The sequence below is a fragment of the Bufo gargarizans genome, chromosome 5 (assembly GCF_014858855.1).
Source record: "Bufo gargarizans isolate SCDJY-AF-19 chromosome 5, ASM1485885v1, whole genome shotgun sequence".
NCBI classification, from domain to species: Eukaryota; Metazoa; Chordata; class Amphibia; order Anura; family Bufonidae; genus Bufo; species Bufo gargarizans.
In genome coordinates, this window is record NC_058084.1 from 221,115,715 (window position 1) to 221,128,802 (window position 13,088).

At 45.0% G+C, this 13,088-nt stretch overlaps 1 protein-coding gene across 1 annotated transcript in view; it reads right to left on the bottom strand.

Annotated features, from left to right (window-relative positions):
* Positions 1-13,088, bottom strand: part of ADCY1 (adenylate cyclase 1) — a 435,025-nt gene that overhangs the window by 129,318 nt on the left and 292,619 nt on the right. Inside the window, exon 11 of the mRNA XM_044294968.1 lies at positions 7,457-7,541. Within this exon, the coding sequence (XP_044150903.1) occupies positions 7,457-7,541 (85 nt within the window). The remainder of the gene's footprint in view (positions 1-7,456; positions 7,542-13,088) is intronic.

Below are 13,088 nucleotides of genomic sequence, written 5' to 3' on the forward strand. Positions count from 1 at the left end.
GGTTAAGGAAACCTCGGCACTGAGTTGGCTCTCCCCCAAAGCGCTGTGGAAGGGGGGCAGAACCGGTCATACCCCGAAACACCGCAGGCGCAGCAACAGGTGTCGGGGTAGACTCTGGCGCAACAACCGGAGCGGCAGTAGGAGCGGGCCCAGGAGCGACAACCGACCCATCGGCAACGGAAGCTAAATGAGCCGTGCGTTCAAGCAGGGTTTGCAACGCCACAGCGAACCGACCCAACAGGTGATCCTGCTGATCAAGTCTGGCAACCAGCGTAGGTAGCGAGGATGGCCCTGTACCGTCAGAATTCATGGCTTGGTCCTAATGTCATGGAACCATGAACCAGACGTACAACAAGAGATGAGTGGAAATAAGAAGGCTTTATTGAAAATAAACTGTAAGGCAAAAGTCCAAACGGATGGCTAAACCGAAGCAGGGTCTTGCGAAACCAGAGATCAGGAACCAGAAGGGTAGTCAGATGAAGCCAGGATCAGGAACCAACAGGGTAGTCAGACGAAGCCAGGATCAGGAATCAGCAGGGTAGTCAGACGAAGCCAGGATCAGGAACCAGAAGCAGCAGCAGTCTTAGAAGCATGTGAGCACAGGAGGACCAAGCAGGGAACTGAAGCCACAGACCTCCTATATATATGAGCTAGGCATCCAGCTCCTCCCAGTGGGAAGGAGGAGCCGCAGGGTGGGAAGCTACAAGAAACCCAGAAACCAAGATGGCCGCCAGCACATGTCAAACGAAGGAGAACAGCAAGGAGGTAAGACCATGACACTATGATTATTGGGTAAGACTTTTGAAGAGAACGTTTGAGACAGACTGGGATTGCTGACATAGATATCTGTTGTGCAGTATGTTTTGCGGAAAATAAGTAAGAACACCAAAAAGGGAAATCAGGAGCCCTGGAACCCCCTGAGGGGTTGAATAAGTTGAGGCTCAGTGCAGAATACACTAGGTATATAGTGAGGAAGTTCTGTGTTCTGAAATAATTTTAGTCTTCTAGAGTACACTGTTACAAGTGAGGAAGCTTTAGGAAAGGACTAGGAGAAACTGACGTCAGGAAATTGTATTCTTTAGTGTTGAATGACAAAACCTGTGGACAACTGACTGATATGGCTAATAATCTTAGTTTCCCAGAGGGTTACAAGACAGAAAAGACTCTAGTGGAAGTGTGGGAAAAGTTCAAACAAACTTATGGTGGTTGGATTAGGGATCATGGATGCAATGGAGTTGTTGACATATGCATAAAAGTAGTTTGTGAGGTTGAAACTGGGTGTTTGAGAGAGAATGAAGCATCGGTAGCAGACATAAATGACCTCCGGGGCGTTACGAAAGCCACTTAAGGAGAGGACTGCGGCCCCATGAGAAGGTAAGCAATCTTGCCTGCCTCTAGTTGCTTTGTTTTGTTACATCACAGCTGTCTGTCTACTGGACGATGATCATACTGTGAGTAGTAACTGGTGTTGACATTTTGGGTCTTTAGAACCAGACTGAGAAGAAAAATTTTACTCTATTGTGGATATTCTTTTCTGTGTTTAATGTGGTTTGTGTTGTGTGTCAGGCGTCTCCCAGGTAACAATTAACCAGGGCAAGAGAATTCTCCTGGCAGGAGGTTGTGCTTTGAGCGCAGGGACGGGACTAACTGAGACCACAAGAGATTTCTGCCTGTGAGAGTCTAAAGGAATTGCCAGACGAAAGGGCAGAGAGGGTGGTCCGACCGGCAGGCCAACTGTGGAAGCCGGGGAAAAATCCTGTCTGCCAGTGAGGTGAGTCCTGCTTGTTGTTAAAGGAGAGGTGCTGCTTGTTTTAGTCTTGTTAATGTTCAAATGGGTAAACAAGAAGTTAAAAGTTTATCTTTATTGTGTATACTTGTTGATTGTGTCTCCCCTCAGAAGAAGGGAAAAAAAACTGTGCAATGTAGCAGAGGAAATTCCCGTACTGATTTTTTGAAGTTGCGACTCATCAAGTCCGGTTGTTACTGCCATCCCTCTCAGGGAGTGAGGGGTGTTTGGGTTGAATGTACATGCAAGAATGACTGCTGCAGAACCCGTAGGAACTCTGTTTGCTGAGATAGAGAACATATGAAGACAAAGAGTTGGGTACTTGTAAGGGACAACCCGTGTTGACGTTATTATAGATCTAATGGGTCCCTAAGGTGGTCTGTGCTTAAAGAGGACCTTTCACCGATTATGACAATGTGAACTAAGTATGCAGACATATAGAGCGGCGCCCAGGGAACTCACTGCACTTACTATTATCCCTGGGCGCCGCTCCGTTCTCCCGCTATGCCCTCCGGTATCTTCGCTCACTAAGTTATAGTAGGTGGAGTCTGCACTTGTTCTGCTGTAGCGCTGGCCAATCGCATTGCAGAGCTCACAGCCTGGGAGAAAATAACCTCCCAGGCTGTGAGCTCTGCGCTGCGATTGGCCAGCGCTACAGCAGAACAAGGGCAGACTCTGCCTACCATAACTTTGTGACCGAAGATACCGGAGGGCATAGTGGGAGAACGGAGCGGTGCCCAGGGACAATAGTAAGTGCAGTGAGATCCCCGGGCGCCGCTCTATGTATCTGTATACTTAGTTCACATTGTCATAATCGGTGAAAGGTCCTCTTTAAGTCTTGACTAGGTGAAGGACCAGAAGGACTGTCCGAGGGAGGATGATCTAGAGTAAGCCCTCGTTATGTACCAGCTGTGGGATTTATGGGAGAAACAGTCCGTGAATCTGAGCCAGTTAAACTAAAGATAAGACAGTACGGTTGTTACCCAATTGTTACTAAAGAAGAAACCCAGTTAAGGGGCCGCCTGTCAGTTACAGAATGGTTCATGTTTCCTAGAGAAGTTAACAAGGTGACAATTTTGAAAACCCCAGATAGAAGGGAGGCTGTTGAAAAGATTCAAGTGCCCAAAGGAGCACAAAGCCTAAGGGGGCTGGTGTCATACTGTCACCCCTGTATTAGACATGCCTCCATGTTAATGCAGCCTCTGTGTGATTGTCTGTTATCTGACCCATTTCACCTGACATAAGAGGCAGCGAATAATTTTCATACAATGAAGCTGTGCATAACCTCAGCCCCAGCCCTGAGTATTCCAAAATATCTGTTCTGAAATTCAGGGTCACAGTCAGGCAGATTAGACCCTGTTGCCCGCGGCGCCCCCTCCTGTGTCAGGGCAGTCGCGGCAGTGCAATGAAATTAATGAGCAGCTGTGAAGACATGGCAGTTTCTGTGTATAGATAACACCCCCTCCCCACAATTTCCTTTTTAGCAATCAGTTTTAGTTTCAGGAAGTGCAGGGGGCGGATGGAAACATACAGTTGTGCAAACTAACAGGACACTCACACAAGTGCAACTAAACCATATTTCTATGGCTAGAAAACTCAGACTCCAATGTGCACTTCTCATTTCTTTCAAAAAATGTACTACTCTGAATCCTGCTATTTTGTTACCAATCACATATTCAGAAATGGGGGAGGGTAGCACAGGTAGCCTTTTGTCTGATTTAGCTGAAAATGCTTCTCATGATTGTATACAGTTGATGCAACAAGAAACTTCTGGATTTTCTCATGAAAAACCTCTTGATAAGGCTACTTTCACACTAGCGTTCGTCGGTCCGCTCGTGAGCTCCGTTTGAAGGGGCTCACGAGCGGACCCGAACGCAGCCGTCCAGCCCTGATGCAGTCTGAATGGAGCGGATCCGCTCAGACTGCATCAGTCTGGCGGCGTTCAGCCTCCGCTCCGCTCGCCTCCGCACGGACAGGCGGACAGCTGAATGCTGCTTGCAGCGTTCGGGTGTCCGCCTGGCCGTGCGGAGGCGTGCGGATCCGTGCGGATCCGTCCAGACTTACAATGTAAGTCAATGGGGACGGATCCGTTTGAAGATGCCACAATATGGCTCAATCTTCAGGCGGATCCGTCCCCCATTGACTTTACATTGAAAGTCTGGACGGATCCGTACGAGGCTATTTTCACACTTAGCTTTTATATGCTAAAATAATGCAGACGGATCCGTTCTGAACGGAGCCTCCGTCTGCATTATTATGATCGGATCCGTTCAGAACGGATCCGATCGAACGCTAGTGTGAAAGTAGCCTAACCCTGATTTTTAGTGTTTTGTAGATGGAAGCAGGAATATGGGAGAGGATGGCCAGTTCCACACTGGATATGCAGTGGTCAAACAGCATGAGGTAGCCATTGCTGAACCACTCCCCTCTGTACATGTCTCCGCAGGAGGCAGAGCTGAAGGCACTCACTGAGGCGTGTAAATTGGCTCAGGGAAGAAGGTGAACATCAAAATACAGATTCTAGGTATGGTTTTGGTATTGCACATGACTATGGACCCATATGGCGGCCTAGAGACTTTCTAACCTCTGCATGTCAGCCCATTAAAAACAAAGACTCAGTGTTTGAACTAATGAGGTTAAGGTTAAGGCACATACCAGACAACAAACCCGTGAGGCTAGGGGCAAAAACAGGGCAGATGGGGCTGCAAAAGAGGCAGCAGTGAAGCATTGGAAACCTGAGGTAATCCCTGTCGGCGTCCTGGAGCCTCACCACATATCTGAAGATGTGTTGATTAAACTGTCTTCACAGGCAGATGAAGGAGAAAAGACCTCCTGGACTCAGAGAGGAGCAGTGCCTAATGGGCAGGGACTCTGGGAAGTGTCAGGAAGTGTCCTATGATTGCTCAGGGGGCCCACTCACCTATCGAAAGGTGCCATAGTAAGTGGATTGCTCCAGGGTTTTCTCTGTGCACTGAATAACCCCAGTCAAGTGGTGAAGACTCCAAGCAAGCACCCCCCCAGGCCACTTTACCCGTTTCAGAGACTGCATATAGACTATATACAACTACCAAAGGAAGAGTGTATGAATTTGTTCTCATGTGTGTTGATCTCTTTTCAGGTTGTCCGGAAGCCTTCCCAGTAGCCAAAGCAAATGCCAAGAATACGGCAAAGAAACTGGTCAGTGAACTGATATGCAGGTATGGTGTTCCTGAAGCTATTGAGTCAGAGGTTCTCATTTCGCAGTTGAAGTGATGAGGGAAGTTATGCAGGCATTAGGGGTGATCCACGCTTTCCGAGTTGAGCGTTTGAATGGATAATAGGCCATGTGGGAGATCCAGAGGCCCTGGACAGAGTGCTTGCCTCTGGCTCTATATTCAGTAAGGATTACCCAAAACAAGAGGACAGGGTTGTCCCCATTTGAGATCCTGTTTGGAAGTGCCCCCAGGTTAGCGTTGTACTTTCCCCAGCAGCTGCACATGAATAATGATAGATCCTGTAAATGGTAAGAATCTGGCCTGCAACAATCGTACTTTAGTTGATTTAATTGCCGGAATGACCTCTAACTCCTCAGAGAGTCAGGAAAAGGGACCAGAACTGGCAGAAGGTGTCCAACTGGCCAATTTGATAATTCAGTTGTTTAATAGTACGGTGGTTGCAGTCCCAGAAGATATAGTCCTGGTCTGTGGGCATAAGGCATACTAATGGTTGCTCAGAAATGTCACTGGTTTATGTACAATTGCCCGGCTTACTCCTGCAACCTTTATAATCCCCCATTCCGACATAGATATGTTTATTAATAAAGTTTGTAAGAAGGGGAAACAATATCGATATTATTGAGAGTATCTGTGGTACTGTTCCCCCTGAAGGGAATCCTTAGGGCAGAATAGGATTAGCTTGTTCTGAAGTACCTTTGGGTGGTAACAGTTCACAGATTTCTCAAAATGGGGGAATTGTGATAGAACTCCATCTTGTATATCCTATATCTATCTGAACCAGAGTTCAATTAGAGGTTATAAAAATGTTAGAGTCAGCTCTTTGCAGGCATGCTGGGGGAAGGGGGGGGGGGGGAATTCAGCTGACAACCTCCCCCCCTCCTGTTCTATTTGTATAAATGATAGTTTCTGCTGTTCTAAGTTTAAGATTCTCTTTCTGCTAAAGGTTTCATTTTTTCTGTCTTTATGTGGTTTATGTGACGCACGGCTGTTGGGCGTCTACCAATAATTATGGTATAAGATTATGTGCTAATGTTACAATAAAGCAGATTACTGATTACAACCATTGCATGTATCAGCCTTCTCTGTGCACATTACACTATATGAATTTGGAACCCATAATCATAGACACAGGGGTAATTGCCCTCACAGTTTACATTTTACTATTTGTAGAAATTAAAAACCTTTAAAAAAAAAAAAATTGCTTTGTGTTGTCATATTCGGACATGCCTAACTGTTGCACTTTTCTGCTAACAGAGCTGTGTGAGAGCTTTTTAATTGCCGGGCAAGCAATAGCTTTTATTGATACCATTTTGGGCTATATGGAACCTTTTATTATTTTAATTTCTTTTTTGGGGGGAGGCGACATGACAAAAAAAGACAATTCTGGTATTGGCGTATTTTATATTATAATTTCTTTCACAGCATTCACTCTGCGGGTAAAAAAATGGGAACATTTAATAGATTAGGGTTTTTGCTAATGCAGCGACACCAATTATATTCATTTTTTTATTTTATTTTTAGCCCAGTTCAACCTGCTTCTGGATTACACGTGCATAAACATTCTGACAATCTATTACATATTGCCAGGGGTAGGACTGGGAAATGGCAGGCTGGGAAATAGCAGGCTTAGAGCCCTCCAGAAGACACCTGGCTGCCATGCCAACTACTCGCACCCTGCAATTGCATTTGGGGGTTCCTACTGGTGAAGAACCCTCCCTGTGCTTCACTGCTCAGATGCTGCTGTCACTATTGAACATGGTATCTGAGGGGTTAAGCTGCCAGGTATAGAGTTACTTCTGATCCTGGCAGTAAGAGCAGGGTGCTAGCTGTATAATACAGCTTGTATCTGCATGTCTTGGAGTGGGCACAGCTCCTGAGCCTACGCCAACACCATGACACACTATTGCAGTATTGAGGGTTAACTACATTCGATCACTGAGCTAACAGTAAAAATCAGACAGCGGTGGCAGCATCTCCCATCACTTCATCTTTATTGAGGACTCCACAGCATACAAAAACTGAGCAACGTTTTGGCTGTGCAACAGCCTTAATCAAGCATAAAAGATTTGTGCTTGATTAAGGCTGTTGCACAGCCGAAACATTGCTCAGTTTTTGTATACTGTGAAGTCCTCAATAAAAATAAAGTGATGGGAGATGCAGCCACCGCTTTTTGATTTCTACATATTTTCTGGCTAATTGGATCCATGGCAGGTGCGGGGCTGTTGAATCCTCCTGTAACAAGTACGGACCGTTGTGTGCTGTTCCTGCACATTTGTTTCTATGAGGTAATAATAGTAAGTCACTGAACAGAAAGTAAGGATGCTTACAAATACTATGTGCAACAAATAAGACCACTTTAAATGACGGCATCACTGAGGGAGGAAATTACTGCATGCAGGATAGCCAGAACTAAAGTCTCTAAAACATTTAAAGTCTGTTCTGATAATTTACTTACCTGCACTCGTGTGACATGTAAGTACATAATACAAGCCACCAGGAAGCATATGCAGAGCACCAGGAGGACAAGGACAATAGTGCTTCTAGTGAAAACAAAATAAGAGCATTTATATACAGTATCTGGAATGTTAAAAAAATATGCAAATGTGTAAAATATCAGCAAAAGGCCGCATGCACACGACCGTTGTGTGCATCCGTGGCCGTTGTGCCGTTTTCCTTTTTTTTTCGCGGACCCATTGACTTTCAATGGGTCCGTGGAAAAATCTGAAAATGCACCGTTTGGCAGCCGCATCCGTGATCCGTGTTTCCTGGCCGTGAAAAAAATATGACCTATCCTATTTTTTTCACGGCCAACGGTTCACGGACCCATTGAAGTCAATGGGTCCGTGAAAATTCACGGATGCACACAAGATTGTCATCCGCGTCCGTGATCCGTGTCCGTTTTTTCCTATCATTTCAATGGCAAACTTGACTTAGATTTTTTTTTTCATTTTTCATGTCCGTGGATCCTCCAAAAAACAAGGAAGACCCACGGACGGAAAAACGGTCACGGATCACGGACCTACGGACTCCGTTTTTGCGGACCTTAAAAAAAAAAACGGTCGTGTGCATGAGGCAAAAGTGAAATAAAACCACAGTATATTGATAGTAGAAAAACGGCTAGTTTAATGGGAACTTGTCAGCTCCCTTATGTGTAGTGACAGACCCGTTGAGTTTAGTGGATTATCACTGATGTATTAATATCGAGCAGTTTAATAGAACCGAGCTATGAAACTGAAACCAAACACGCTAGCTCTGAGAGAGAGGAGTCAGATGATATTTGCCAGTTTTTTCCTATACACAACAGGGAAAAAACTGTCAATTATTGTCCAGAGGTTGGGGGCAGCATGCACAACAAGCACTTTATTGGACTCATCTCTTGACATGCTAGCACATGCTATACAATTTCAAAGCTCAATTCTATAAAACAGGTTGATGTTACTACACCAGTGACAGATTACTGAACTCATGTCACTAAGCCATTCTGCCATTATACTGCATAGGGGAGCTGGTTTCATGTAAGGCTACTTTCACACTTGCGTTTGGTGCGGATCCGTCATGGATCTGCACAAATGGATCCGTTCAGATAATACAACTGTCTGCATCCGTTCAGAACGGATGCATTTGTATTATCTTTAACATAGCCAAGACGGAACCATCTTGAACACCATTGAAAGTCAATAGAGGACAAATCCGTTTTCTATTGTGCCAGATTGTGTCATAGAAAACTGATCCATCCTCTGTTTGGCTCAGTTTCGTCAGACGGACACCAAAACGCTGCTTGCCTCCCAAGCAGAATGGAGACGGAACTGAGGCAAACTGATGCATTCTAAGTGGATCCTATTCCAATGAGAATGCATTAGGGCAAAACTGATCCGTTTTGGACCGCTTGTAAGAACCCTGAACAGATCTCACAAACGGAAAGCCAAAACGTCAGTGTGAAAGTAGACTTAGTGATATGATTTTTATGAATTAAACACAGCTGACACAGAGTTACATTTGGCAGTGTAGGGAAGTATCTGGAGTGGTAGTGGACGGAAGATATGTGCCACTGGGGGTCGTGGCTCCGGTGGAGTAAGAGCCGGGTCTTTTGTGTATTTTCAGCAGTGAGTCACAGAGTGGTCTGGGCCGGCTCTTAGCAAAGAGCAGGGTGGGTTTCTGTTCCCCGGGGACCAGCACGGGTTGACGGGGGAGGAAGGGTTACGCCATAGCCGTTTGCAACAGACGGTTTTCGGTTGTTGGTGTCAGTCTACACTGATGCGGGCAGGTTGGTTTCTCTGGCCCTAGTCGGGTAGTGAAGGAGTTAATCCTTCACTATGGTTGGTGGGTGTGGTCTTCCTGTTACACCCAGAGTGTGTGAATATAGGTTTGGTGTTCACCGACTGGGGGAGTGATGTAGTGCGGTCTCCTATCTCTCTGCAGGAAGCTGTACGGGAGGCTGAGCTCCATAGTCTGCTTCGTCTAACAAAGACTGCACAACTGATGCAGGCGCAGAGAAGGACCAAAAGAAGGGATCCTGTGGCCGGAGCCAATCCCTTGTCCAGGACGACACATAACCTGTCTACCTTGCATGAACTTGGACAAACCTGCCCCACGACAAGGTGTGGGAGAGACTGTGTGAACAGGTACTGAGACGCCTGCAGCATTTGGGGCTCCGTTGTGGGAGGTGGCGTTTCTGAACATTGCTATTGTGTGAACTGCACAGTTTTTGATGTGACGCACTGGAGTGAATAAAAGAGCACGGTTTGGACACAAAGCCTGTCTCCTGAGCCTCTGTACTGCCACCGCTACCGCCTGCCTACCAGGGCAAACACCCACAGCAGATACACAATATGTGTATGATGGAATTCTGACCATTGAAGAGGCTGTAGCACTGATTCGGTACTGTGGCGCTTAACCCCTGCAGGAACAGGCCAATGTTCATTTTACATTTTTTTTCTTCCCACCATCAAAGAGCCATGATTTCTTAAATTTTTACATAGCAGTTTAAGGGCGTTTTTTTTATAGCAATATTCAATTTAATCATACGTTGTATTAACAAACATGACAAAAATAGTTGTGGTGTTAAATTGAAAAAAGTTTTTGGGGTTTTGTTTTAAAAAAAATTACTTGACAACCTTATTCTGTGGGACAGTACGATTTCAGTGATAAATGTATCTAATTTTGTTATGTAGTGTATAATGTGTTTATTATGTTTTACTACTTCTACTACTTAAAAAATATATATAATTTCATCCACATATTTTGATACACATATATCTTTTTTATATTTCTGTCTACAGAGCCAAATAGGGACTCATTTTGCGGAATGGGCTGTAGGTTTTATTGGTACTGTTTTAGGGTGAATATACGTTTTTGATCACATTTTCAGGGAATTCTGGCATTTTGATTTTCCTTTTCAATTATGGCATGGGATAAATATTTTAGCATTTAAAAAATTTGGACAATTTCAGACAACAGAGTGAACAGAATTTTTTATTCTTTTGTCATTTTTAATACTTTTAACTTTTGTTTAGTTCCCCTAGGGGGCCTTGAACATGCAATCACTTATACCAGACTGCTATTGCAGTCAGTGAGATTTCTGCTGGCTCCCTATCATAGGCAGGGCTTAATAGGCAGTTTAGTATAGCAGGATCCTTCACAAGAACCCAGGCTGCCATAGCAACTGACTAGCGCCTTGCAAATTCTTTGTGGGGAATGCTATCAGATGTCAGGAGGAGTCCTCTCCCTGTGACTAATCTCACAGATGACAGGATCACTATTGATCTCAGCATCTGAAGACTTAAGTTACCAAGATCTTGCACTCTGTTCTGCCTTAGTAGGCACTGCAATGGAGCACACCAAAACGTTTTTCTGTCAGATTCAGATTTTATACAGAGGTACAGTAAGACAACATACACCCTATTACAACTATGTATTGTACGTATAAAACAGAGTCCTAATACAAGTATGTAAACGAGTCCTAGATTTGTACGTCATTATTAGATTGTTTTGCTCTTGCATTGTTATATGTGGGGTAAAGCTATTTGTTGTATAATGCTGTTGAGATTGTTTATCATATATTGTTTATTATATAAACGTGTAGGATATCAGCGCCATAGATGCACAGCGCTGGGGACTGTGCCTTAAATCCCAGCGCCATACAGCTATGGCAAGCTGTTCGGGCGGGTGCAGGAGCTGCCGGACCCCTGCAGTCACTGATAGCTGGGCCCCTGCTGTATTCGCCAGGATCGTTAAAAAATATACATTAGGCAATGCATTAACCCCTTCTATGCCGCAGGCAGCACTGACCGGGGGAAACATGCAATGTCTATGTCGGGTCCCCGCACCCATCGGGTACCAGCGCTGAGGTGACGGGGACCCGATGGCTGGGAAGGAAGCTCGATGCCTTTCATAGGTATCATGATGCCTTCCATGTAAGCCTGTGAGATCCAGTCCCCTGGGTTTCACAGGCAAGCAAGCTGTAAGTGTATTACACTTTGTAAGACACTTACAGCCAATGCATTACAATTCAGCTGCATTGCAAAGGGGATCAGACCCCCAAAAGTTGAGAAAAAAAAGTTTTTATATAATAAAATTTTTTATGTTTTAAGTTAAAAAAAAGCTTTTCTTTTTCGTAGCCAAGTGTTTCCAAATTCCGTAAAATGCTTATGGGGTCAAAGTGTTCAGTACACTCCTTAATATATTCTTTGGGGTATGTAGTTTCCAAAATGGGGTGAATTTTTTAGGGTTTCCACTGTAGGGGTTCATAAGAGTCTCTTCAAATACAAAATTGTGCCCAAAAACCAAATGGCGCTCCTTTCCTTCTGCCATGTTCCGCTACAGCAGTTTAATACCACATATAGGGTATTTCTGTAAACTGCAGACTCAGAGTAATGTATATTGAGGTTTATTTTGCTGTTAATCTTTGCTGTGTTGCAATATAAAATTGATTAGCATTAAAAAAATCAATAAATTTTTTTGGTTGACATTTCACCTCAATTTTCCTTTAACCTCCTCCCAACCGCCTAACGCTGGGATGCGTCCTGCGGGCGGCCAGGTTATTCCTCGTAGACGCACCGGCGCGTCATCTCAAGAGACGCGAGATTACACGCATAGCCGGCCCGCACATGCGCAGCGCGGGTCGGGAAAAGTCGCAGGAGAAGTTCGTCACCAACCTGCCAGCCAATGATCAGCGCTGGCAGGTTGGTGACTTAAAAAAAAAAAATCTAATCACAAGCCATTTAACACATTATATTTATAAATATAATGTGCTAAATGGCTTCTGTGCTCTCTGCTGGGCCCTTTTCGTCGGTTGGTCCCAACAGAGTGCACAGATCACTGTGAGTACACCAAGCACAACACATTTAGCCCCAGATCACCCCCCATCACCCCAATTAACCCCTTGATCACCCCTGTCAATCACTAGTGAAAGGGAATAAAGTGATCAGGTAGTTAGCTTCAGTTAGCGCCCAGCCCAGCGTATCGCTAATCAGCATTGGTACTTTTATAGTATCTGTAAGTGATCAGAACTGATCACAGTCTGATCTATAATAGTATTAGTGTCACCTTAGCTCGCCCTCCACACAAAACGCAGTGTTTGCCTGATCAGGCCTGATCGGTCGCCCACACGTGCATTCACCCACGCCCGCACCGCCAAAGTGAAACATTTTTTTTTCTTTTTTTTTTAATCATTGAACAATCAGTACACAAGCGCTGCAGCGATAAAAAATAAAAAAATAGAAAAATCGGTTTTGATATTTCTATCAATCGCAGCGGCTTCCTGTACTTCGCTAGCCTCCCATTTGTAAGACAGGCTTGCTTTTTTCTTGGGTAGCCTCAGGGAATACCCCCTAAATTTAGTTGACCAAATGGCAAGGAAGGGGTATTCTTCTGAAGAGGCCTACAGGCTTCTGACCCAGTCAGATGAGGAATGGGAACCCTCATCTGACGAATCCAGCGGGTCAGAATACGAACCTGTAGAAAGCAGTGGCTGTCTGACCCAAAGTTTGGATGATGAGGTTGAGGTCCCTGATACCACCAGGCGTACCCGGTCCCATGTTGCTAGACCACAGGTTGCACAGGATCCGCTTCAAGGGCGGCAGAGTGGG